The sequence below is a fragment of the Ceratotherium simum genome, chromosome 26 (genome assembly GCF_057802395.1).
Source record: "Ceratotherium simum simum isolate JZ-2026a chromosome 26, ASM5780239v1, whole genome shotgun sequence".
Taxonomy (NCBI): domain Eukaryota; kingdom Metazoa; phylum Chordata; class Mammalia; order Perissodactyla; family Rhinocerotidae; genus Ceratotherium; species Ceratotherium simum.
The window spans coordinates 32,301,447-32,328,410 of NC_141925.1; the positions used below are offsets into that span (position 1 = coordinate 32,301,447).

Below are 26,964 nucleotides of genomic sequence, written 5' to 3' on the forward strand. Positions count from 1 at the left end.
CACGGCTCACCTCTGCTTCACTCGGTGTCACTGGGGCAGCCTAAAGGATGGGGCTGCAGCCATCTGAAGACTCGCCGTTGCCTGAGCGCCCACACGCGGCCTCCCCCGTGGCCTCTCCGCTGTGGCCAGGGCTTCTGCACAACATGGTGGCCGAGTCCCAAGGGCGAGGGTCCCGAGAGCACGGTGGCAGCTGCCTCCTCCTCCTGCCCTCGCCATCCCGTGCTGGAAGCTGACCACGTCCAAGGGCGGAGCGTCAAGTGTTGGTGAGCAGGTTTTAAAACCACCACGCACAGCCGGCACCCTGCTTGCTTCTCTACAGGCCTCCTGAAGGGCTTGCTGTGTGGAGGCGGCCCAGGCCCCAGCCCCCAGCTTCTCCTGCTCGATGAGGAGGCGTGGACCACCGCTCCCTCAATGCAGCCTCCGAGGCGCTCAGAGCCCTGTGACTTCCAGGAGGGTTGACGCACGCGCTCTTCCCATTTTTGTGCAGAGAGCAAGTGTTTTGCTGGCTGGGATGGCTGTGCGAGGGCAGCCAACGTGGTCACTGCCAACCCCTGGAAGTGGTAGGCCTGCGGAGCAAGTGGTCGGTCAGTGCCAGCAGCCAGAAGGGCAGCATGAAGAGCTCGCCTGGATGCCATCTGGGGAGGCCATGGCTATGGACGGCCTCATGGCCCGACGCCCACTCTCACCACCTACAGGCAAAGGAGCACAAATCACACAGAACAAGAGCCATGGCCGACACGGGCTGGTCTTTATTGAAAATACGGCCAGGTTTTCCCTGGAAGTGGGCAGCAAGTCTGTGGCAGGGCCTGAGGAAGGAGGCGAGAGATGGACAAGCCACAGCCTGGGCCTCTTGGCAAATACAGGGCCCAAATCCAGGGAGCCCCACACTCCAACACTGATGGACCACAGCTGGTAGGGAGGGCCGGCTCTAGCCGATCTCTGAGATACCCCGGGTACAAAAATAGACATTTCCCTCAATAAGCAACTTCCTTGGGGGCTGGTGGGCCATTGGAAGGCCAGGACCAGTGTCTCCAGGTTATTTCAAAGCAACCGCATTCTGCTGTAAAAGGATTAAAACTCATCATCTATAGATAGTTTCTGGCCCAGGAGGGTCAGGAGAGAGAGGTGGTCCTTCGGAGGGTCAGGTGCCGGGAGGAGCAAGACCTACCGCCGACCTGCCGATAACTCTGCTCACCCCATGTTGGGCCTGCACGGCCCCCGCTGCCGGGAGGAGGGCTCAGCTGCATCCTGAGAGGGCCAGGATCACCTGAGCTGCAGGCAGTGGCCCCTGCCCGCCGGCTGCCCCTAGGAGAGCAGCTGGAGCACCTGCCGGATGCGCTGGGTCTTCTCCAGCAGGACAGGGTCTGGGCCGCCAGCACCCGCCTCGTCCAGCTCCCGCATCAGGGCTTCAGCCTTCTGCACGGTCAGCTCACGGGCCTGGCCCTTGAGCCCCTCCAGGTAGGCCAGCAGGGTGGAGAAGTGCTCAGCGGGAACCTGGATGAAAGAGGACAAGCGCTGTCAGGGGCCAGGCGGGTGGACACACAAGGTTCACAGCGTGGGCTCCTGGCCCTGCCGCTGGCGCCTGGGGTTTCACCCCTGTGCCTGAAAGGGGACCGTCCAGCCCACAGTGTCCTCATGCCAGAGCCTGAGCTCAGGCAGCCAGGCAGCAGTGGGGACCAGACCGGCCTCTGGGCATGCCGTCTACAAAGGGCCCTCAGCCACACCTGCTCCCTCTGTCCCCTCGCTCCACGGTGACAGCACTGGGGAAGGCGGGAGAGCGAGGGCCGGCCTGGGGAGCAGTCCTCAGCTGGCCCTGTGCCTTTCCCTCCACAACTCTCAGGCTCCAGCTTGCACTAAAGAGGCCGACAGCCATCAGTCTTCAGACCCTCCTGAAATGCCACTAACTCCTCAGTAAGTAGATATACTTTTAAAGAGGTCAGTCTGCCAGGACAAAGAGAATGGAGGAACAAGTTAACAGCGACAACACTTTGGGGGCTGGAGATGAATGATAACTGACTTACTTGGCAGATCTGAGGAAGATGACGCTTAAACTAAGAAAACCAAACTACACAGCAGATCGCCCCTGCCTGCCCCCAGCCTGCAGAACCGGCTGTGCGGTCACTTCCAGGAGAGTGAAGGTGGGGCTGAAGACAGAAGCGGCCGGAAGTCCACTTAAAAAGCAGTTAGTGGCTCACACATTTCGATTTCAAACCTACAACAAAGCTATAGCGATGAAGAGAGTGTGGTCCTGGCCTGAAGACAACAGATCAGGGAACAGAACTGAGGGTCCAAGAATAAACCCTCATGTCTGTGGTCAACTGATTTCCAACAAGGGAGCCAAGACCCTTCTCCTCAACAATGGTGCTGGGACAACTGGATGTCCACATGTGAAAGCATGGAGCTGGACCCCTGCCTCACACCACGTACAAAAGTTAACTCAAAACAGATCAAAGACCTGCAAGTAAGAGCTAAAACTATACAACTCTTAGAAGAAACACAGGAGAAAATCCTTATGACCTTGGATTCCATGATGATTTCCTAGATAAGACACCAAAAACACAAGCAACAAAAGAAAAAACAGATAAATCAGGCTTCATCAAAATTGACACCTAGCCCTAGGACTGCCTCCCACCCCACCCCCGACGATGACTAGGTGGTCTCAGCCAGGAAGCAAAGGGTCTCTGGCTGGAGCAGCCATCCAGAGGTGCCCTCAGCCCCCTCCTCAACTCGCTGCTTTCTGCCATGTCCAGGAAAGTTGGAAGTGGCCTGACGTGTGGTCAGCCCAGCCATCACCTCCCAACACCTTGGCCAGGGGCACCTCCATCCTTGGGAGGGGAGGGGGTGGCTCCTGGAACACAGGCCTGGGCAGGGTGGTGGGGGCAACGAGGTCTCTGCACGCAGCTCCCCGCTGGCTCCCCTGTGCGTGACGCCTGCTCCAGAGCGTTCTTGGGGCCGTCCCCCTCCTGGGCTTGGGCTCCCCGGGACAGTCTGACGAGTTGCTGGGGGTGCCCTGAGCTGCCCGGAGTGGGGAGTTGACTCGGGGCTGTGAAGGACAGTGGGGCTGTGGGAAGGAAGGAGGTAGGCATCACACCCCAGTGTGGGGCTCTGTAGCTGGCCACACCGTCGGCTCGTGATCCCTGCCACGTTGCTGGCACATCCTGGTCCAGCCTTTGCACCTGCTTGGAAGGCTGTCCTCCCCACCTGCCACACCTGTGGCCTGACTTGAACGCTCGGCTCACAGGTGCCTCCTTCCTGGGGGGCCCTCCCCAATCACATGCACGCAGGGCACCCTTGACCTCAACCTCCCAGCCAGTGGAGCCATCACAATTGTAATGAAAATTATAGTCCTTAAAACAAATGATGAGAGTGATGGATTACAACCCACAGAGTAACACGCGAGTCCATGCTGACTCCCTGAGTCAGGAAGAACTCCACCACTCCACAGGAGGCACCAAAGCTCTCCTTACAATGAATGCGCATGAGACGATGGTGGCAGTCACCACAGTGACAACCGACCCAGGCAGGACTCACGGACAGAGGCGAAGGCCAGTGGGCAAAAGTCTGAGGAGAAATGGGTATTTCCATCGTCTTAGAGTGGCTTCCTGAGGACACATACCAACTGCTACAGGAAACAATAACTTTACTGAGAAAAACCAGGCTGACACCAGCTGGATCACGTGAGCGACGCCAGCACCAAACCTTCACAGACCCGCTGCCAGGACGTGCTGGGAGACACCAACGGACCACACGTGAATCTGGATGGGGACAGTCAAACCCAAGTCGCCACGTCTACAGGACAACTGGCCTCTCCAAGCACGTCAAGGTCATGAAGGTCAGGTAAGATGAGGGAAGTTCTAAACTGCAGGAGACTGCAGGGATCAACAAGCAAACGACTGGGATCCTAGACTGGGTGCCTCGCACGAGGACGTCACTGAGAACTGGGGAGGGATGGCGGCCACGTGATGTGGAGCCCCTGACTCTGAGACTGGGTTGTGGCCACAAGGGAGGACGTCCTTACCTGTAGAAATGCACGCTGGAGTGATTTGGAGGTGATGTGACATCTCCTAACCTCAGCCCCACACCCCATACCCCACCAGGAGCAAGAGGGTGCCCCCTGGTGTGAAAGGGCAGGCCAACGGCCCAGGACCCAGAGCCTGGAGGCCCGATGGCCCAAGCCTGGCCGCTGGACAAACCCCAGAGGGGCCCCCAGGGCAGGCCGAAAGGAGTCCTTACTCCCTGACCCCAAGCAAATCCCTCCCCGAGACCGGGTTTCATTCTGTAAAATAAAGGATTGGACTGGGTGACCCCAAGGGGGTCCCCCCACAGGCTCTCCAGCCTCTTTCATAACCTGAAACAGGCCTCAAGAAGAATGGCCTCAGGAAGGAGCCTCATGGCCAGGCATGGCTGCTGGGTGCCAAGTGCACGAGAAGCTTGGAGACCTCAGCCCAGTGTGGCCTGAGCACGCCTGTCAGCAGGTTATTCCCTCCTGGTCCCTGGGAGGCCCGCCCTTCCCCCACCCCAGCGTGCATAGACCTCGCTGCCCCCCCACCCTCCCGCCTGGCATGCACAGACCTTGTCGCCATCGTACATGTGCAGCAGGAGCCAGGTCTGCCTCGTCTTCTGAAATCTCCAGTTCTCGTGCTTTTGGGCCCAACTGGGAAAGCAAGGACGTGACAGCTCAGGAGCAGGACAGGAGGAGCTGGAAGGGTCTGTCTGCACTGACTAGCCCGGGTGGCCTCTTCTTGGGGGGGGGTTGTCCAGGCCTATGGGTGTCTGCAGGGGTTCTGGGGAGGACCCCACCCAGCCCGAGGGTGGCAGACACGAGCAGAGGAGGCTCAGACGCCTCACCTCTACCCACCCGCTGTGGGGCTCCTGGCCAACTCAGGCCTGCCTCCACATCTGCAACAGGACATAAGTCCAGATGGCGCGGGGCCAGTGCTTTTCAGCTTTACAATTCCAGGATTTTAGGACTCCATCGTGAACATCCTGAATTTTGTGAATTCAGTCATTCTTCCAGAAGGGTTGATTGCACACTACAGCAGAGACTGTCCACCCGCTGGAGTGAGGGCAGCCTTTAGACCATGAGCGTGGATCGAGGACAAGGCAGGATAAGCCAGGAGGAGCTGGGAACTCCGCTCCTGCCATCCAGGGAGCCTTGGCTGGGCCTCTGCCACCAGGTGTGGGCCTCAGCCCTGGGCTCATCTCCTGGCCCTTTGCGTCTGCTACTCCTGTGATCTCCAGAGTGCTTTCTCACTGACAAGCCCTTGTTACAGTTAATCATTCTTTATAATAAACTTTCCCCATACAAACTACCATGTGGCTCATCCCCTAATCGCACCCTGGCCAATCCACCTGCCCTAGAAGATGGCACATGGCCTCGCTCCCCCCAGGGTCTAGGGGGTTCCTCCTGAGCAGGGTGTGGGAGGGGCTGCGTGAGCACCGGGCTCCACTGGCATGGTTCCCATCTCTGCTGCATCGACAGCATGGACAGGCCACGTGCCCGAAGCAACGCCTCCTACCTGACCCCCTCCAGGCTGGGTCAGGCTTAACTACCTATGTGGTCAACGGAGCCCCCAGAAGCAGCTCGGCGTGTCTGTGGACAGATAAGACCAGGGAGCCGTGGGCTGGCTTCAGATGTGCTGATGGGACACAGGATGCCAGGGGCTGGGGCCTGGGGTGTGGATCCCATGGAAATCCATGACAGGCAGAGAGGTCCGCTCCCTGTCCCAGGTCCTATTCCAATGTCCCCACACTGAAGCGTTCCTGAGTACCCCCTGTCTGCTGGGCAGCAGCAGAGAGGACGCCCCCACACTCAAGGATGACAAGAACAATGACTGAGAGTGACAGCAGGTGACGTCAGGCACAGAGAGGACAGACTCTGCTGGGCCCCCAGCTCCATCCTGGAAATGCCTCCCTTAGAGGCAGGGCCCCACGGGGATAGAGGACCTGTGTGTTTTTCCACAGTGAGCAGAGAAAGGGAGAGATCTGAGGTCGGCAGATGGGAAGTAAGGACCCGGGGCCAGTGTGGGCTCCCCGGTGGTGAGGGCTGAGCCCGACCCTCTTGAGGGGGTGCTGAGGTGTGAGTGGCTCTCAGCCCATGAGGTCACGGATGAAGGATGTTTCAGTGCCCCAGATTGGGGGCAAGAGGCAGTACAGTTGCTGCCTGGGTCCCAAGCCCATGGCCCCCCAGGGCTGCAGCAGGCCAGGGAAGGGTCGACAGGTGTGATGGTGGCTCTGAGTCCCAAGGGCAGGCCCAGGCACACGGCTCAGGGGCTCTAGTCCCACAGGGAGCATGGGGTCAAGGCCCCGTCTGAGCCCCTGAGCTGGTGGACCTGAGTGTCCTTCCAGCCCCCTCCCCAACACCACTGTCTTCCCTCGAATGCCCCCCAGCCCATACACATGTGACAACTTCTGCTTTCAGAGTTGTACCGAGAACAGGGCCTGGAGGTGCCAACATGGCCCGACACACTGAAAGCAGAGCTCCCTACTTGTTCCCTCTGGGGATCAGAGAAATCGAGGACGGAGAAGATAAAGGAAGGTCAGTCCTGGTGCCTGGACAGGGACTGAGGGGTAATTAGGGCCCTCAGGCTGTGATGAGGTAGGGCAGTCTCCTCCTTCTGCAGGCAGAACCCAGCTGGCCGGGGCTCCACACACTATGGCCACCCCCCTCTCATGCAGCCTCACCCACTCATTTCATTCCCTTCATTCTGCCTGAAAGCTGATCTGACACAGAAAAAAGCTGGCCCCCTCCCAAGTGCTGGGATCTGCTCACAGCCTGGCCTCTGAGAGACTCAGCCCTGGGCCCAGGCACAACTCGCAGGGAGGATGCTCTGAAGCCCCCACTCTCAGGCACCTGGAGGTGGTCCTCGTCCACCTGTGAAAGGAGCGAGCTGCTCTGTGGACATGTGTGGGTGGCTTCACACCCCACCTGGGCTCCATCTGGCCCCAACTGGCAAACTGTGCCTCTGTAGGGCAAGGAAGGATGCCACTGAATCTCCTTGTGAGGAAAGGGAGTAACTTAATTGAAGACATATTTTCCATAAAGAAATTGGGAGATTTTAGTGAGAAATACCGACCCCCTTATTCATGCAGATTCCTAAGTCATGTGCCCTCATAGGAGAGACAGTGCAGCTTGGAGGGCCACCCTATTCCAGGAAGAGCAGCCGCTCCCAGGCTGGAGCACGCGGTGATCAGGCAGCCAGCTGGGGCTGGACTACACTGAGGCCGGGGCCAGCTGGGATTTGCCCAGATTTCGTGGCCGCACGGGAGAAGTCACAATCGGTGGGTGGTCAGCCCCACCCCACCGGACGTGGGGGTCCCCTGGGCACCTGTTCCAGGTTACAGTCTGTATTGGGGATGGGGCTGTGGGGCTGGGCCCTCAGCGCCCGGGACAGGACACCTCTGTCACAGTGGAAGGAGAGAGCACAGGGCGCGGGCACCTCCTAGTCCCTGTCTGTTCAGTGGGGCAGGAACACCTTCCTCACCAGGGTCCTGTTGGAAATGAGAGCAGTGCCCACAAATGGCCATAAACTTAGGGTGTCCTGTACAAGGAGAGGGAATGGCCTGCTGGCAGGCCGCTCTCAGGAGCTCCGACCCTCTGCGGTGATGGTCCCCACCGTGACAAGCATGGTGGTTGCAGCTAACATGGTGGGCAGCTCACTTGCTGAGAGTGTTTCTTGCTTCCTCACCAGCCGGTATGAGGAGGTTCGACTCTCAGACTGTCTACTGGGGAAACGGGGCCCCAGCCACCCTGGGTGGAGCCACGCTCCCTCCCCATGGTCACCCTGCGGGCTCTGAGGGCGGGATGGGCGGCAGCCTGGGTGGGGCTCTGTGAGCAGCTGCCCAGGGGAGGTTTCTGCTGACAGCAGCTGCAGGTCACATAGATTCCTGACGAGATGAATCTACGTGGCGGGTGGGGGGGCAGATTGGAGGGCTCCACCGGAAAAGGAGAGAATGGAGCCGGAGCCAGGCTTTCTTCTCGCACCCAGCGCAGGGCCACAGCTCACCCACAGGCCCAGGTGTCAGGGATGCAATGCTCCCAAGAGTCTCAAAGGGCCTCTCCCGGCATTTATCACCTGGGCGTGAAGAATCAGACTCCTAACCCCTGGTTTTAAAAAAGGACCGTTTCCTGAACCCCCTCCAAAAACACCAGGGAGGGTGGGCCTCTGGTGCTGAGACCCCACTGAGAGCCAGCTCAAAGCCATGTGTCTCAAATGTCTGTAACTTCACAGAAACTGCCAACTAGGGGGTGAGTTGCACCCGAAAACCAGATGACAAGGAGGCTGGCTTGGCCAGCGGCCCATTGGCAGTGCATTGCCCTCCTGCCTGGACGGCGCCCTGCCCTTCTCGGGGCCTGTGCCCGCACCTCCCCCCCGTGCAGCACACGGAGCTGGCCATGGAGAGCGGGCAGCCCTCACCCCGGGAGGGCCACGCTCACAGGCACTTGGGCCAGGGAGGCCTAGAAGTGTCTCCTGAACCCCACTGAGGGGCTATGGGCCTCTCAGGTGGGGGCTCAGGAGGGGAGACACTGGCTGCTTCCTCCCCTGGGACCCCCATCCTGGTATGTGACATCTCACAGGTGCCCAGCGGTGAAGGGCTGCTTTATTTCTGACAGAAGGGCAGGGCAAGAGTCATCATCATCCCCATTCCATGTGCATGCACCAGCCCAGCTCCCCCCTCACGGGACTCATAGCTGCCAGGTAGCAGTGAGTGCCAGGCAATCCCGGGAGTCCACGTGGGGTGGGAGGTTGGGGAGCAGGAGCGCGGCTGAGCTGTTGGCCCCTCGAGGGCCGCAGGGCAGACTCCCTACCACACCATGGACGGCATCCCTGCAGGGCCCCCTGAGAGACGGGGTCCCCACTGAGTCCTCTGAAGGAGCCCTGGGCTGGCCTCGCAGTGACAGGAGGAGAGTTTGCAGTTGCCGGGGTGAAGCCCAGGGCACTGAGGGCTCCACACCACGGAGCAGACCTGGTCACTTGGGGTGGGCAGGGCCCTGCTCCTCTCCTCTCCCCTCCCATTTGTCTGCTCTTTTGAGACTGGGCCCCTGGCCCTCCCTCTCGCCTTCTGGACAGGGTCTACACTGAGTGGCCACTGGCACCTGCAGCCTCCTGGCCCGTCCTGACTCCCCGCCCACCCCAGGCTAGCTCCGTCCACATCCTGCTGGGCAGCCTGAGGTCCACTCCTGTGGCTGGAGCCTGCCAGGTTTGTCCACCTGCTCCTCTGTCCAGGCCCAGCCCTGGCTCCTTCTGTCTACAGGGACTGACCTCCAGCTGTGATCTCTGTGATTTCGCGTGCAGAGGACCGAGGGCCCGAGCCTGGAGGAGGGCGGCTCTAGCCTGCACAGGAAGCAGCATCCCCTGGGTGTGCACACTCAGGGGAACACACATCAGCTCTCAGAGCGACTCTGGGTGACGTGTCAGTCCCCATGTCAGAGGAGGAAGCCAGGGACCCAGAAGGACTAGCTCAAGGATCCACGACGACAAGTGACAGGCCTCCTGTCCTCAAGGCTGGTGCCCGTTCTAGCCAAGGTCCCACCCCTAGGCCCTGGGGCAGCGCTCCACGGGGAGCCACCGTAGTTCCCATCTCGTGGCAGGGACTCGGCGTGGGCTTGTGTCACCGAGCGGCACCCACTGAGCCCTGGGAGACTCAGGCCTGCACCCCAGCCCCACCTCCTTTCCTGCCAGCAGAGGGAGCGGTAGGCACCTGCCCTCCCATCCAGGGTGGGACACACCCACAGCACCCGTGCCCCCTGGCCAACATCACAGGGACCTCTAGCCACCAGCCTGAGGGACAGTTTTCAGTCCTCACCTCAGAGGACTTGGCTGCACTGAGACTTCTGATACACAGCCCCCCGCTGCCCCTGTCACTCTATAGTCATTAGCAATCAGGGAAATGTGAGCCAGAACGAGAAATGCTCAGACATTGGTAACTACGCCATGTGGCTGAGAGTGGGTGTTCTCGAGGGTTGTTGGTGTGGCCTCCGCAAGGTGGCCCTCGAGACGCAGAACGCCAGGTCTGGGCATCTGCCTGAGAAACACGTTGTCCAGGGAGACGCACTCTGCATGCTCTGAGGCAGCATGTCCCCCGCTGTCCCCTGTCTTCCTGCTCTCGGTTGGTGGCATCACCACCTATCTGTCACTGGAACTGAAAGCCATGGCCACCTGACTCCCCTCCTCTTCCTAACCCCCACGTCCAACCATCCAACCGAGGCCTGTGGATTCTGTGTGTGTGTGTGTGTGTAGTAAAATACACATAATATGAATGTGCCATCTTAACCACTTGTCAGTGTGCAGTTCAGGGGCATTAAGCACATTCACACTGTTGTGCAGCCATCACCACCATCCACCTCCAGACATTTCATTTTCCCAAAGAAACTCTGTCCTCGTTAAACACTAACTCCCCAGCCCCCTCCTCCAGGCCCTGGTATCCATCCTCCTACTTTCTGTCTCTACGAATTTGACTCCTCTAGGGACCTCACGTAGGTAGGATTATACAGTATTTGTCTTTTTGTGACTGTCTTATTTCACTCAGCACAATGTCCTCAAGATTCATCTGTATGGTAGCAGGTGTCAGAATTTCCTTCCTTTTTAGGGCTGAATGATATTCCATTGTATGGATGGACCACATTGTGTTTATCCATTCACCCGCTGATGGACACTGGGGTTGCTTCCACCTTTTGGTTATTGTGAGTAATGCTGCCGTGAACACGGTGTGCAAGCGTCTGCTGTCCTGTGGGTTTCTGTCTCCTAAATATTTCCCAAATCTGCCCCCTCCTCTCCATCTCTATTGGGCCCACTCTGGGTTCAGGTCCTTGTGGTTTCTTCCCCGCATTTTCCAATACCCCCCTCCAGTCTTGGAGCTGCAGCCAGGCCGGGGCTGCGGGGGTCCTCGCCCATCTTGGGCCCCTGCTCTGGACCAATCGGACTGGGGCCTGACCCCGAGACCCAGGGCTCAGGCCCTGGTGGTATAGCCAGTCAGCGCCCACTGCTGAATCTGCTAAGTCCAAATTTCCAGGTCCCGGGCAGGAGTGCAGGGCAGTGGGGTCAGTGTGTTTTTTGTGAGCTACACTTATAATAATGAAGAAACTGGGCAGGCAATCAGGTGACCAGAGATGGGAGTCCTCTCCATCTCAGGCTTCTGCCCCCACGTGGGCACACACACACAACACAGCAAGCCAGGCGCCTGCGACCTGCCCACGCACAAGCACTCTCCAGACACAGCAGTTCATCGTCCGGCCAGAGTCTACCGCGAGTGGCTGCAGCCACAGCAGCACCACAGAACAATCATCTACCCTCCACGACCTACAAGCGGCTTGGGGGAGCGGGGAAAGGTCAAGGTCAGAGCAGGTCTCGGCCAGGAGGAGGCAGCAGTCGGGTTCCAGGCTCAGATCCCTGCACAGGACAGAGGACCCAGGACACCCTCTGCTGGGCAGCAGGAATAGGCAGGTGCAGAGCTGACCCAGACCGGCTCTGCTGGTCAGGACTCGCCCACGAGGACCTCATGGGGCCGCATGGGGGCCAACTCCTTTACGTCCAGTGTGGTATGACTTCCCGGAAAGTCTGCAGCCTCTGAGGGTAGCACGGTGAGGGGCCCACCGGGACGTGTCCTGGGATGGAAAGTCTTGGCAGGCCCTGAGCTCCCTGCACGCAGCACCGCTATTCTGGGCCCACCTTATAGGAGGGACACTGGGCATGGATGGTAACTTGGACAGTATCTACCTCTGGACGGGCCAATCTCCCAGCTGACTCAAAAGGAATCACCCTACTTATGAGATGTGCCCATCTCCCTCATCGCCGACGGCCCTTGATGGCCCCACTAGCCGATAACCACAGGAGAGGCCTCCACCCCATCAGGAGCAAGGGCCCTCAGTACAGGCTCCTCAGGTATCTGGCTTCATGACCCATGGACTCCCTCGAGATTAAGCAAAGACAAGATGTGACGTGACCGGCCATGGAGAAGCCAGGAAAGGAGGAAGGAGGCCTGCCCTCTGGACACATAAGACCCCTCGTGCTGAGACCCCTCGGGTAGGGACATGTCTTCGCACTGATCAGGGCTGGAGGGTCTCTCTACCCCCATCATCTTCAGTTCTGGGCTTTGCTTCAGGAACAAAACTAGCACTTTAGAGAAAATGCCCCACAACCCCCAGCTGCCTCTGCCTGGAGGTGCTTTTTCTGGGGTCGGGAGGTGTAGAGGGCTCTGTACAAGCAAAGGGGTCCTCTCCTGACCTTGGAGACACGCACTCTCAGAACCTGAGTGCTTCCCGCAACCTTCCTGGTGGCAGCAGGAGTCGGACGCGAGAGGATGGAGTCACTGACCGAAACGGCTGCTGAGGACACCACAGGGCCGGGCACGTGTGCCTCAAGCTCCCTCCATGGAGGCCTCTGGACATCTGTGTGACCTCTGCCCATGAACGTTCCTGAGAGACCAGCCAGCAACGACACTGCCTGTTTCCTGCAGGCTCCTGCCAGGACGCGGCACAAAGCTTTCTGTTGGGTGAGGACGATTCATGACCCTGAAAACCCACAGCTGGCAGGTAGTCTGCTTCTGAAGTGGGGAAGGCCCCTGGTCGAATGGGCTGTGCTAGCCACCCCCTGGAAGGCAGCTCTCCGTCCCTGTTTGCCCCCCTCAAGCCTCGATGGCCCAAGCTCCCAGGGCAGCCTTCAAGGGCAGCAAAGGGCTCCACCCAGAGGTGGGAAGGTCCCAACCCCGGTGAGGGTGTCTGTGGGGTGTCAGAGCAGGCCGGACCCTCCCTACGGGACGCCAGTTCCAGGACAGCTCCACTAACTGCCCAGTAGCCCAGAGAGCTGGGAAGACCCGGAGAGTCCACGCTGCACAGAACCACGAGTTGTTAAGGCTGACGGTCTGTGGACGGGGAGGGGTGCTCCGACCCCAGGCCAGGCTGCCCATCCCTCAACTGACAGCTGCTCAGGGTGAAGGTGGAGCAGGAAGCAGACAGAACACAGACAGCTCAGCTGTAGTTTCCTTCCCAGCAGGCAGGCAGGCTTCCAGAGGAAACCATTCCTGCCCCAGTGCAGGCACCCTGGAAAAGAGCAGGCTTCTAGCTCACCACTGATGAGCGTGTGGAGTTACAGCCACTGCCCAGCTGTCCCCTCAGAGCATCCTCCTCCCACTGCAGGGGCAGCACCCTGAGTACGTCACACACACCTGGTGACCCCTCCAGGGAGGGGCCAAGAGGGGCGGCTCAGCTGCCTACTGGGTTACCCAAATTTGCAGTTAATTTGCAGTTAATCCACTGCATAGAATGTGAATCAAAACCAATGAGATACCACCCCACACCCACCAGGATGGTCGTCATCAAAAAGTCAGACAATAACAAGTGCTGACAAAGATGTGGAGAAATTACAACCGTCTGCTGGTGGGAATAGAAGATGGTGCAGCCGCTTGGGAAAGTCTGTGCCTCCAACATTTAAACACAGAGTTACCACAGAACCCAGCAGTTCCACTCCCAGGTGAACTTCCTTTCCCACAAGAAAGGAAAACACATCCAAGCAAAAGCCTGCAGACCCACGTTCACAGCCGCATTACTCACAACAGCCAAAAGGTGCAAACAACCCAGGTGTCCATCAGTGGATGAACGGATAAACACAACATGGTGTACACACACAGTGGAATATGATTTAGCCATAAAAAGGCATGAAATTCTGACACCTGCTGCAATGTGGATGAACCTTGAAAACATTGCACTAAATAAAAGAAACGGGTCACAAAAGGCCATAAACGATTCCATTTATGTGAAACGTCCAGAACAGGTAATCCATAGATAGGAGGTAGATTTGCGGATGCCAGGGTATCGGGAGGCGAGATCTAGGGGTGCAGGCTTTCTTTCTGGGTGTTTTGGAAAGTGTTCTAAAGTTGACCATGGTGATGGTTTCACAACTCTATGAACACACCACAAACCACTGAATGGTACACTTCAAATGGGTGAAATGTATGGTGTGTGCATTATATCTCAATAAAGCTGCTCCCCAAAAAGAACAAAAACAGTGAGGCAGTGTGTCCGTGGTGGACAGTCCCAGGGGAGCTGACCCCAATCTGCTTTGCTAACTCCACCATTTCAGCACAGTGAGTGCGGCCGGGAAAGCATGAACCTATTTGCGGCTGGAGGAATCCAGGAGGCCCTCCTGGAATACAGGACTCTGCTTCCCTAGAATCTTCTCTGCAACAGAAACCAGAACCTCCACAGCTGCCCAACTCTGCCAAGGACTTCTAGAAATTCTTGTACAAAGTCACTAGCTGCGTGTTTGCAAACACAGGCCAGCCTCTGCCAGGTCTGGGCGGTCCCCAGGTGCACCTTAGGAGCCCGAGTTCTGGGGAGAGGGTTATAGTCACCTATCGACTCCAAGGGCTCCTGGAGCCGCGCAGTCCTGGGCACTCGACGCCCAGGCTGAAGCAGGCCCCGTGGCTCCAGTGACAGTGACGGCTCCAGGGACAGCCGCTTCCCTCTGGCCTTTGCAGTAGACTCTTGAGGAGCTGCCCTGCAGTTCTGTCCTCCCCTCCCTGCCCTCCCCAGACACAGCTGTGCTGGTCAGTGTCTGAAGCCCCCATTAGCAGCGTTCATGATGTCTGTGGTGTAAACTCCACCACGGCAGATCTTGAGCCACCTGGAGACCACGGGAGGTGATGCTGGGAAGCGATGGGCTGCTGCATGGCCGGTGGTCCCAGGAAAGCCAGATCCAATCCAGGTCACCTGAGTCCACAGCCGGTGTCCCTCCCAGGGCACCAGAGACCCTTGCGGGGCAGCCCGGCCAGTCCCCCCAGCTGCCTCTTACCCACAGAGGTAGTCCAGGGCCAGCTCGGCACCCGAGCGCTTGGCCGGCACGTTCTGGGCCGCAGTAGTGCCTGCCTCCCGCTGCCGCTTCCTTTCCTCTTTCTTCCGCTCCTTCTTCAGCTTCCTCTCGAGGACCCTCTTCTCCTCTGGGGACAGTTCGGGGTCCGTCTCCTGCAGGGCCCTGCATGCCGCTCCTCCCTGAAAGTCAAGGGAAACCCGCCTGTCAGGGGGTTCAGGACGTGGGTGCACTAGGCGGGCCACACTGCTCCTGCTGCCTCGGGAGCTCTGACACCCCCGGTGGGTGGGCTCCAGCCTAGAGCCCCACGGCTCTCCACCTACATGCTGGGCTCCCCAAACCCACCCTCACCCCCAGGACCCGGGGACAGTGTTTCCCCTAGTAAATGAGGAAGAGGCTACACAGACTCCCGCGTTCCAGGGGACCCAGTGCCCGATGAGAGGTCCTGTGGGGAAGGGCCAGGTGTGACTGCCCCCCCAGCATGTATTCAAGTTGACTGATCGCAGACCCCTTTCCCAACTCTGCACCTGCGCTCACGGGTGGCAGACCCCCAGTTCTGGGCCTGGGGGGAGGCCCCTATGCTCCAGGCTCTGCAGAAGCCCTGGCTGTCCCCCTGGCCTATGCAGGGTATGGAAGGCCTGGGCTGGGAGCAGACTGGCTGGTGGGGGTTCAGTCTTCCTTCAACAAGTATTTACTGAGCCCCTTCTGCATACGCCAGCCCCCTACTGGCCAGTACTCCTGAGGATGGCAGGACAGCCTCCCCTGGGGCTGAGCGCTGGGGGCAGTGAAGGACACACCAGTGGCCGCTCTTTGATGGGGCAGTGGCCTCCTGATGCAATCTTTCCCCGCTCCCTCCCGCCAAAGCAGCACAGCCGCCCTCCTCCTCCCCAACTAACAAACTGGCGGGAGAGGGTGTGGGTGACTCCAGCAGCCATCCACACACGTCTTCCTGGAAAACCCAGAACACCAGTGTGTTTACTCTGATTCAGCACCAGGGACCTGGCCACCGACCCAAGTGCTTCCAGGAAGGCAAGCACTTGCCGCCCAGCCGTGCACTCCAGCGTCCCAGAGCCCCCGCACCCTGAAAGCCAGAGGGGGCTCCACGCATCCCCGTCCTTCCTCTGCAACTCCCCCACATGCCCCAACAGGCCCCCTGGTATAATGCCAATCCCTTGACAACCTTGTGTTCCCACTCAACACCTGCTCCTTCCGGAATCTTCCAAAACAAAAGAGCAGCTCTCTTCAGCTCCTCCCTCTTCCTCCTTTAAAGCCAGCTGGGATTCACCAGCAGTGGAGCCTGGGACTGCACTGGTAACTCCTGGCAGCCTGCCATGAGACACACACAGGGACCCCAGCTCCTACTGGGGGGCTCAGACTACAGGCACAGGAGGTGCTTCCAGACAGGGCCTCTGGACCCTCCTTTCCCGGGGAGAGGCAGCAACCCACTGGTGTGCGCCCTGCAGCAGACCCAGCGCTGGGATGGCAGCAGGGCCCGCAGCTTCCCGGTGGGAGGGGCTGCCAGCCCAGAAGAGCCCACAGGCCTGATAGACCAGAGGACGGGGCAGCAGGGGCTACAAACCCACCTGGCCTCCTGATGGCCACTCGTGTTTAAAGTGGGGTGTGCTGAGGCACCGGAGAGAGGAGTCTGATAAGCACGCTACAGACACCCACGGCTCAGACTGTCTCTGCACCAACTTCCTAGGCCCATGGCTGGCTGGCAGGCGGGCACCATGGAAAATCTGGCACCGACAGAAGCAGGCAAACAACCCTCCTGGTGCAGGCCAGCCTCTGCCCTTCTGCAGCCACGCAGGCCGTATCACATCGGCTGCCCGGGCTCAAGTCCTGGTGAAAGGTCAGGGCTGCCGCAGCAGTGGACCTGGGATCTGTCAACACTGACCCCCGAGGCAGGCCAGCAGGTGGGGAGGTCTGGGAAGGGACAGGGAGGGGTGGGAAGCACCTGCCCTCACAATGGGGGCATCTCCATGGCTCCACCTGTCACCAGGACACAGCAGTACCCTCCAAACAAGGCCAGAGGGGCCTGGTCATGCGAGAGGGGAGCCCCGTTCTGCTCCCTGAGGACTCCTGGGGTGCCCTGCATGCCCAGCGACTGCCCATGAGGTGGACACGGTCCCCTGCTGGGCACAGTCCCCATGGAGGGCACAGGAAGGAGGCAAGAAGGAAGAGGGCACCTCCAGGGCTACATGGCTGGCAGCAGGGACTTGAACTCGCTGTTGCCTGGCGTGGGCCTGGGCGGACAGGGACGGGAGACCCAGGCCATCACACATGGGGAGGATCCATCTGCAGGTTCCAACTGTTTCTCCCAGGGCTTCCGGAACGTCCAGCATTAAGAGCCTGGACCAGGTGATCCCCCATTGCTGCAACCTCAGGTGCTCTGGGGTGACGCTCTGTAGGGCATCAGGCTGGAGGGGGCGCCATCTCAGCGGCAGTAGAGCCAGAGAAGGACCAGGGAGGTGGTGGGATAGAGACAGCAAGCAGGGGCACGATGGTCCCAGGGACCATGCAGCACATCAAGGTGGGGACCGTGGGGCCATGGCATCTCTAAGACCGTCCTGCCTCCTCTGCCTGTGCAGTCGGAGGCCAATGGGAACAAATAGGGAAGCAAAGCCCTTCATACAACATAGCAGCTGCCAGGTGCCATCCAGGGAAACCACTGTCCCTGGAGGTGTGCGGCTTGTACAATTTTCCTTCTGACAGAGAACCACCGATCTGATAACCCTCCAAAGGATGAGGTTTTAATTAGCAAACAGCAGTTTTAACATACTTGCCACTGTCACATATACCTGCCAAAGTTATTTCATTTAGAAGCTGTCCAAGGGCTTGTGAACACCAAACACCACAACAATCTTAAAAGGAAAGCAGGAGTCTGCAAGAGAAGCCTGTCGGGGTGCCTTCTGGGGACTTTCAGGGGAAGGCGGCCATAAGAAAGCCATATGGGGCAGGCCGGGCTGGATCACAGTTGCCCCAGAGTGCCCTGGCCCCAGGACTCACCGCAGCGTTCTCCCCGTCCACCCCGAGAAGCCAGGCCCATCATCCAGGGGAGATCTGGGGTGTGTAGGGGGCACTGCTTTCTAAAACACAGACTCAGGCACGTGAAAAGAGCCGCTACCACCCATGTCTGCTGCCTATTTGCTTACTGGAATGTGTGAGGTTTACAGCTCTGGGCCTCCAACCGAAATTCTTAAAGCTTTAAGAAATGTAATTACCATATTGTAACACCACTACAGTCTCCAGCATTCTAGATCGAACAAAATACAGAATCCCGTATTAAGTGAAGTAAAAATTAAAATCTCAGCAACGTATTCTCTTCTACAGTTGGACATCTCCAAGGTTACATCTCAAAGGGCACAAAAACGATTCGAGGGGCGTGGAAAACTTCAGGCAGGACCCATCCAAACCAACGGACTGCAGCTGCCCTCCTGGGTGTGGTCAGACGGACCTTGAATCTTGTCTCCATGTTTCAACATGATGTTTTCATGAACTAGATTAAGCAACGTGCACTTATGTGATAGAAATGCATTTAAAAATTAAATCCTTACCAGCTTCTAGGGCAATGACAACTCTGACTACATTCGGTAAATGCCTTGAAAATAAACAACAAACCCACAACCCTGCTGCCTGGGCGGTGGCGGAGCGGGGAGGTCCATTGGCCCAACGAGACATGGAGACACTTCTCACAGAAAGGTTGACATTGTTAGAGAAAATGGAACCGCGTGAAATAAACCATCGTTTCCTTCGCCCGGATAAATCCTGACAGGCGACACCGAGGAGAAATTACATTAATGTGATTTGGAAAGGTTTCCGTAACTCAGGCAGAAAAACCTCCAACAGGAGCTGCATGAGGCCGATTCAAACGCCAACAGGCTCGGCATTCTTCAGACCCAGGAAAGGGGCTCCTGGATGCCCCGCGAGGCCCCACGCGCTCCTGGGCACTGGCTCTCCTGCAGACCCCGAGAAGGACAATATTCACAGACCACACTCCAATCCAAAGAACCAGCAGAAGTGAAAACCCAGTCATTCCCCAGTGAGATGACACCAGGGACCAGAGGGGGGTGTTGCAAATCCAGCCAACGGAAACAGGGGGAGAAGCATCCTGGGGGGTTCCCTCCCACTGGCGAACACCAGACCCCGTGGAGAGAGGCTCACGTTAACTGCCGGTACCGGGTCCACAGATGGCACCTCAATCTCCCTTTGTGCTGGTTTTTCCCTCAGTGAGAAGTGACAGTGAATGCAGACGTGCAGATAAAATTGGAACACCTGGAAGGACTGTGCACATTCTCAGCCCGTTTTTATAAGGGGACCTGCTGAAATCTCTGGGCAGGCGGTCAGGCCAAGGCTGTGAGTGCCAGGCCTGTGGGGGTGGGGGGGAAGGAGCCTTGTCCATCCCTCCAGGGCATGCTGAGGCCCGCCCTACAGTGCCCGAGGGCCCAGCTGCCCAGGCAGTGAGGAGCTGGTCAGTGCACCCCAGATGGCTCACTCTTCCCAGTCCCCTCCTGGTCCCGGGCCACTTCCCCAAATCAACTTCCTGCCCACAATCTCTGGCCCCCCACTCCGCTTTCTGGGGGCCCAGCAGGGAAGAGCGGCTGCCCATCTGCTTCTCTGTCCCACACCCTGGGATCAAGGCCACACTGAGGCTTCAGGGCAGGCTGGGTGCTGCTCTCATCCCCATCCTGGCTCTCCGATCCCACCTCCTGCCCAGCCCGGCCCCTCCCTGTCCACCCACCCACCCCTCTATCCCCTCCACCCCGTCCCCAGTGCAGCAGCCGGGTCATGCAGTGGGCCCCCAGGGGCCCGGGAGCAGGCGGCCCTCGGTGCGGGGGGGTGTGGCTCTGACCAGTGGCTGTGGGGCTCTGAGAAAGGCTCCAGGAGAACAGGGCGGGTGCCCACCTCTCTCCAGCCCCCAGAGACAGTCTGGTCAGAGCGCTGTCTAAGGCTGCCCTGGTCTCACACCAGGCAGGGAAGTGCGCTTTGAGGCCCCCGGTCCTACTGAAGCACAGAAAAGAAACAGGGCCACCACAGGAAAGGAAGCTGCCAGCATGCACGTCCTGTCCCTGCAGGTGTGCGCAGGTGACACTACCTCTAGGGCTTGGTCCACTCCAGGACTCAGGGATTAAACCAGAGTCTTGGTTCCAGGGGCAGGAGTTGGGGCCATCAGAGGACACTGAGGGGTGGATCCTGCCAACACTCGGACTCCAGACTGCGGCTGACGGCCCTCCCCACAGTGAGTCTGACCCTAGGGCACCTTTGTTCCCATCCACTTCGGGGGATTCAGGGTATAAATGGTCCTCTCTTCCAGCCAACTTTTCCTCTTTCCTCTAGTCTCGGGAAGTAGAGCCTTTGCCTAAGAAAGAAGACAGACCCGGGAGAGCAGGGAGGACCTGTGTAGACCTGGGGGGACCGAGTGTGTAGACCTCAGAGGGCGGGCAGGACCTGTATAGACCCGGGAGGACAGTGTAGACCTGGTAAGGCGGGGAGGACCCAATGTAGACTCAAGGGGCAGAGGCCTTGACCACCCTGTCTGCCGGGACGCCTTCCAACCCAATACTCTTCTTCCTGGGCCTCTGGGGACATCCAGTTTGCTGTTCTCTCTACTTGGGGGCCTGACCTCCCCCGCCCCCTGCGCAGGAGCATGCCGTTGGCACACAAGGCACCCAGCGTGGCTTAGGTCAGCAGTCACACCTCCAACACCACCAGGCAGAGCGCAGTGTGGCTGAAGGGGGCAGGGAGGAGGCTGGCAGGCTGTGCACAACCCGTGTGTCTACACCACGTCTGTTGCTCTGGAATGCCTGTGATCTTGGCCCCTGTCTAAAGCTGTTTCCTGTCCACTTTACCTGTGGGAGACCAGGGCTCGCTCAGGGCCGAGCAGGGATGGGATCGAGGGTCACCTGCAGCACCAGGTGCCACCTCTCTGCTCTCTTATTTCAGGGGTAGCCCGAGTGTACTCCCGGGTAAGGTGTCTCAGAGGTGCTCTTCCTGCCCCTGTAGAAGAACATCGCCACAGCCCAGGGTGATCACAGGCATGAACCGCTCACAGGCGTGTGGAAGCCGGTCCCCCCACAGGAGACAGGCAGATGCAGCTGGGCCCCCTGGCCTTGCCTGATGGTGGGTTTGGGGACCAGGGGCCACTGTGCTGGGGTGGAGCCGAGAAGGCCTCCCTACAGCTAACTGAAGACCTAAAACATGAGGCTGACACCCGGCCACGTTCACTGGTCAGCTGACAGTGCCAAAGACCCATCTGCAACAGGGGCTAACTTAACCCTCTGCCCCAACCCCCCACCCAGCCTCACGCATGTGCTCTCCAGGGCCATCTGAAAACCTCGGGGGCGCTGTCTGCTTTGCTGTCACCTGTTCACCATTTCTCTCAAGGCATCTTTCCATGTAGCCAGCTGTGGGGGGTAGTGCCCATGGCACTGGCTGAAATGGGTTTGGGGGCATCCTGAGCCATAGGACAAGTGGTCTCTCACTGTGAGGGTGACAGTCGTTCTCTGCCCTCGTCAGGGCTTTTGCCACAGAGAACTGGGATGAGCTTATGGGATGAGGACATTTTTTGGCACCTTTTGCATCAGATCCTTTTGGTGACACCACAAGCAGGGGGCCAGCAGGAAAAGGATGGGAGGAGTTTACAAGGGACATGAAGCCCACAGGTCTGTTAGATGTGTCACTTTCCCTCCTCTGGCGTCCCCTCTGCACCCTGACCTTAGTGTCAGGCCTTCGGGGTGGGGCTCTCTGGTACTTCCATGTGGATTGGGGGATGGGAAGTCCTGGGGACCCTCTGTCCCAGTCAGTGGGGTGGGACGGGCTTCTCAGGAGCTCCTGTAGCCACGGGGCGGCTCTAGCCCCCACCCTGCAGTTGGGGGTCTGGAGAGGTGGGGTGACAGGGCCGCGGCTGAGGACTAGCAGTAGGGTGTTAATGAAGACTATCCATTCCAGCCCAAACTGACCACAGCAACTGGACTGCAAAGTCCAGCACCCGCCTGCAGCCACTCCGACATTAACAGATAGTGCTGAGCTGAGCGCAGCGGGCAGGGCCGACCTCTCGCCCCCGGGGGCAGTGTCCATGGGACCAGCCGATGTGACCCATCCAGATGAAGTCCTACCCAGACCCCTTCCCACAGAGGGTCTGGTGGGATCTGGAAGGTCCAGTCTGGGCTTTTCCCCACATGAGACACATCACACGTTTCCTCAGGGGGAGGGGTCTGCCCGATATCATGGTTTGACATCGACACAGCAGGGCACGCCAGGGTGACACAGGCTGTGATGGGGACACAGTCCATGCACTGTGTGCCTTCTCATCATGTGTTCAAGTCTTTTACTGAGCGTGTCAGGGGCCCTGTTGAAAGTCCCACCGCCCTGAACCTCAGGGCCTGGGGAGGCTCCGAGCACTCCAGTCCCCAGGCTGCCCCGGCCTCAGGCATTCAGCCATCGCCTCTGGCCCGAACTCTTGGGGTCTGTGAGGGTCAACAGTGGCTTTCTGTGTCCTAGAGAAAGGGCCCATTGTTTTTCCCAGCGCTCCCAGGAGCAAAGATAAAGCGCTCTCCTTTACTCGCAAAGCTGGGAGGGAGGATGCTGCCAGTCCTGGCCTGCAGGGCCCCATCTGTGTGGGCAGAGAACACAGGGGAAGGAGCTGCTGTCTCAGCCTCGGCCCAGAAGGCAGCCAGAACCCAGGAGGGCCAACGGCTGAAGTCAGATGACTCAGTGAAGCACTCCTGGAAGGATGGGGGTTAGTGTAGGCTGCCCCACAATGGACTCGGCAGACAAACCAAGCTGGCCCTGCCACCGGCTGCAGAGAGCTGAGACAAACCACTGAATCCTCCGGATTTTGCCACTTGGAAAACAAAAGCTACCAGACTCAATGCTTACAAGGTTTTCTAAAGCAAGGGAAACTTCTCCTTGGTGAGACCTTGTAGGGAAATCCACAACTCGATCGATGTGGAGCTGCTGTGGTGAGTGGGTGAGGGACTCCCCTCCCCCCACTCCAGCAGGGCCTGGAGGCAGCTCTGGGGACCCAGCGCCCAGGGCTCATCTTCTCTCCACCTGTCTACATGCTGAGTAATACCTTCTGACACTCGGGGGGTGGGGGTGGGGGTCTCACACTCCAAGCTGAAACACGCACACGTGCACACATCCCCTCCCTGTGGTCTGCTCTCTCAGTCTACTCCATGGCTCTGTGCCCGCTCCATCAGGCAGCCTGGGCCTTGGCAGGTGCCCTCTGAGTCAGGAACTGTGAGCTGAGGCCTAGAGCAGGGCTACCCCATGGAAATACGACGTCGTCAACCAGCCATGGAAGCAACACAAAAAATCAGTGATGGAATTCTGCACTCTTTTTTTCTCACACTGAGTCTGTGAAATCGGTCCATGTCTTACGCTTAGAGCAGGTCTCCGCTTGGACTGGCCACGTTTCAAGAGCGCAGTACGTGGCCAGGCTTGGGCTATCACCACGGCCACATCCCCAGAGCCTGGCCCAGTACAGCCGGTGATGAAAAGTGACAGGAAAGGTCTTCCTAGTCTCCCAGGGGTGCTGGGGGTATCCCACAGCGAGGCCCAGCTCCCAGATGTCCTGGTCAGCACAGAGGCTCCCCCTCCACGAGACCTAGTGCACAGCTGGCCCGTGCAGCACTCACTGACTCATTCAACAACAGCATTTGCAGAGCTTTCCGGTGTCCTGGATCCTCTCTGTGAGCCCTCCTCAGGAGTGAAGTGGGCATCGTGGGGAATCACCCTGCAGGTCTTCACAGCTGGGGACAGCACAGAGCTCCAGAGGCGTCCCATCCCGAGGCTTCGAGAAGAGGGTCACAAAAGGCAGAGACCCCCACCCACCCAGGTTGGTTCCGGCTCCTGAATCACCAGGACCGGTTCTCAGAGGGAGGCAGGAAGCCAGATCAAAGCGCTGAAGAGGGGCTGGGCCTTCCAGAAGGTCAGGCTTAGATGCCACCCTCCCACCCCATACGGCCATCTAAACAAAATTACCCGAATCAGACACACAAGGCTTCGACTGTCTCGTCTCCGATCACTATCGTCAGCTCCGGCACAGGACTCTGGACTCAGGAGCTGTGTCCTGATGCTCCTAGAGCCCCCAACAGGCCAGGCGGTGGCGGGTGAGAACAAGCCACCGGCATCTCAGGACAGCTGCCTCCCCACGCTACAGGCTTTCGGCAACCATGCTGACTGGGATAGCAGGGTGAGGGGGGTGGGTGGTGCGGCGGGGGAGTGAGGGGGAGAGAGAGGGAGGGAGGAAGTAAGGGGGAGGGAGGGAGGAAGGAAGGTCAGGCCTAGAGGTAGCTCAAATGGGGTCCAACCATGTTTAGGGCACTCTTGCTACCTACAAAACAAAAAACGTGCCTTGTGCTGACATCTCAAGTTGACACCTTTAGACAGTTTCGTGGGGAAAATCCAGCCCACGTGCAGACCTCTGGATCACCACAGCAGGTGCCAGGAAGGGGCAAGGCCAACTGGGGTCCAGAGAAAAGGCCACCAGCTCGTCAGACAGGTGCCAGGAAGGAGAGCAGAGGGCTCCTCATAGGACTGAGGCTTTAAAGAAATGAGGCTCCAAGTATGAGAGAGCAGACCCAGAGCAGAAGGTGACGGGTGGGCTGGGCCGAGGGGCGGCCCCAGAAGACGACGGGCTGCCTGCACCTGTGTCCCTGGCCAGTGGAGGAGGGGCGTCCAGGTGAGGTGGGCCCAGGGTGGTGGGCCAGGATGCTCCAGTGGGCCCTGTACAGCACTGAGGTGCCCCTCAACCTCTAGGACGGTCCCCCTGGCCAGAGGCCCTGGGGTCAAAGGGTGAAGCTGGAGGCAGGGCTGGCTCTGGGCCTGGGCTCTACCTACGGAACTCATGACTTCAGGCACAGACCACCTGTCTGCAAGGGCGGAGACTTCTACCTTTCCCAGGACGCCGCGAACTCACACAGTGCTCAGCGCAGAGGAGGCGCCAGGTGCATCCTGGAATCCAGCAGGTCTGTCTTCCTTTGGGGGGGACGCGACATTACCCAGACAGTGTCTGTGATGGGCACTGACCCCTCTACCGGATGACACGTGGGAAAGTGAGGCCTGGGGAGGGGACAAGAACTGCCTGAGGTCACCCAGCAGGCCAGCGACAGACCCCAGATGAGCGCTTGGGTCTGAGTCCTGCCCTCTCTCCTTCTTCAACCCCCCACTGTACCCCCACTGCAGGGCCGACAATCCCCCTCCCCACCAGGTGGCAGGTGCCCCAGGCCCTGGGCCCAGTGGTCGTGTCCAGTGCTCCGTCCACTCCGGAGGCGGCCCGGCCAGGGTGAGTGGAGCTTGAACACAGCAGAACCCGAAGCCATCTCCTCTTCTGTGGGTTCACGTCACGGTCACACCTGCACTGTCCTCAGTGCAGTGTCCAGCCTTTGCTGGACCACCTCGTGCTTTGGGAGTGAAAACAGAGCATGGTACAGAAAAGCACCCCACGTTCCCACCACAGTTGTGGGGCTGGGGTGTGGGGGGTCAGCTACAGAGCTCGGGCGTCCCGAACCCTGGTGAGGACTTGGCCCAAAGAAGAAGGGAAGCCGCTGCATAGAAGCCGGGCAGCTGGGTAAGAACTGCCCTGGGCCCCAAATGGGAAGCAGGTGACTCTCGATGAACGTGTGCTCTCCCGTCCCCCAGGCTTCCCTGTGCCTCCACCCCATCTCACCTCTACGGCTCTGGCTGAAAGCTGCTCCACCCGTGTCCCTCCTGATCCCACCCGCAGCGCCCCACTAAGTCACATCTGTCTCACTGAACATCCAGACAAAACGGTGCCAGGACGGAGGCCGTGCTCTCAGCCCGTTCCCGCTCTCCAGGGCGTCTCCCCCTTCCCTGGACCTCACGCAGACAGGGCCGAGAGAGTCGGCCAGGGGACGAAGAGGCCAGAACTTCAGTAAACCAGAGGGTTTCCTGAGGCTGCTCCTGTGCAGCCTATGATGTGCAGGAGCAGAAACGCCTCCTTCCTCTCTTCACTCTGATCTCAGGACCAGACCCAAGTGCATCCCCTCAGTCTGCTGGCCGCCTCCGGGAGGGGGGATGCTGAGGCTGGCCCATGTGGGCCCTGCTCCGCTGGGGATCTCAGGGCTGTGTGGAACGCGGGGTAGAGGCCAGGCCTCTCTAGAAGCTCCTAGGGGAAGTCAAGCCATTTGCACGACCCAGATGCCAGCAGAGTGGGGGGATGGGGTCAGGAAGAGCAAGGACTGACAGGTAGGGGGTTCGTGTCCACACAGCACGACCCGGGAGGAAGGGCTGACCGGGTGGGGAGAGGGTAGGGCTCCATCCTCCAGGGGATCAGACCTCATATTCCCCAGAAGCCTTTTCATCGTGGCAGCAGGACCAAACTTCACCAGAAATGGTTTTAAGGAGCATCAAACTAAGTGTTAGAAGACAGTCTGGTGTCTAGCTTCCCTCTCTTCCTCTAGCAAGGGCCATGAGGTGGTGGTGGCTACAAGAGTACTGCTTTGACAAACCCAGGAGCACAGGGGTGCTGCCAGGCCACCCTCAGGCACAGGTCCCACAAGAGCGGGACTCTTGGTGGTGGTGTTCCCTGATGCCCAGCGATCAGACAGTGCCATTACTCATTGATGGCTGTTGGATGGGGGGCGATTGGCCAGCTCCGTTACAGCAGGGGCCCAGGAGTGAGGGCTGGCCTACAGGGCCTGGCAGGCCCTCAACTCCTGCAGCCCTGGGTTTCAGCAGGACAGACCTCCACCCACTACCTCCCTAACTCGTCCCTACTTGTCACCAAGCAAACCCATCAACCAATAACCCTACAGAATTAGTGGTTTAGAAAAGTGTCCTTTAAAAATCACTGTCAAGGGGAGGCCGGCCCGGTGGCGCAAGCGGTTAAGTGTGCGTGCTCTGCTGTGGCGGCCCGGGGTTCACAGGTTCAGATCCTGGGTGCGCACCAACGCACCGCTTGTCAAGTCATGCTGTGGCGGTGTCCCATATAAAGTAGAGGAAGATGGGCATGGATGTTAGCCGAGGGCCAGTCTTCCTCAGCAAAAAAAGAGGAGGATTGGCAGATGTTAGCTCAGGGTCAATCTTCCTCACAAACAAACAAACAAACAAACAAAAAAAATCACCATCCAGGGGCCGGCCTCGTGGCATAGCGGTTAAGTTTGTGTGTTCCACTTCGGCAACCCGGGGTTTGCTG

The 26,964-nt window shown here is 59.0% G+C and overlaps 1 protein-coding gene across 1 annotated transcript in view; it reads right to left on the bottom strand.

Moving 5' to 3' along the window:
* Positions 1-721: 721 nt before the first annotated feature.
* CHLSN (cholesin) overlaps positions 722-26,964 on the bottom strand; it is a 157,645-nt gene continuing 131,402 nt past the window's right edge. Inside the window, exons 4-6 of the mRNA XM_087449233.1 lie at positions 14,790-14,986; positions 4,573-4,654; positions 722-1,494 (exon numbers count right to left, since the gene is read on the bottom strand). Coding sequence (XP_087305359.1) covers positions 1,306-1,494; positions 4,573-4,654; positions 14,790-14,986 — 468 coding nt within the window. The 3' untranslated portion in view covers positions 722-1,305. The remainder of the gene's footprint in view (positions 1,495-4,572; positions 4,655-14,789; positions 14,987-26,964) is intronic.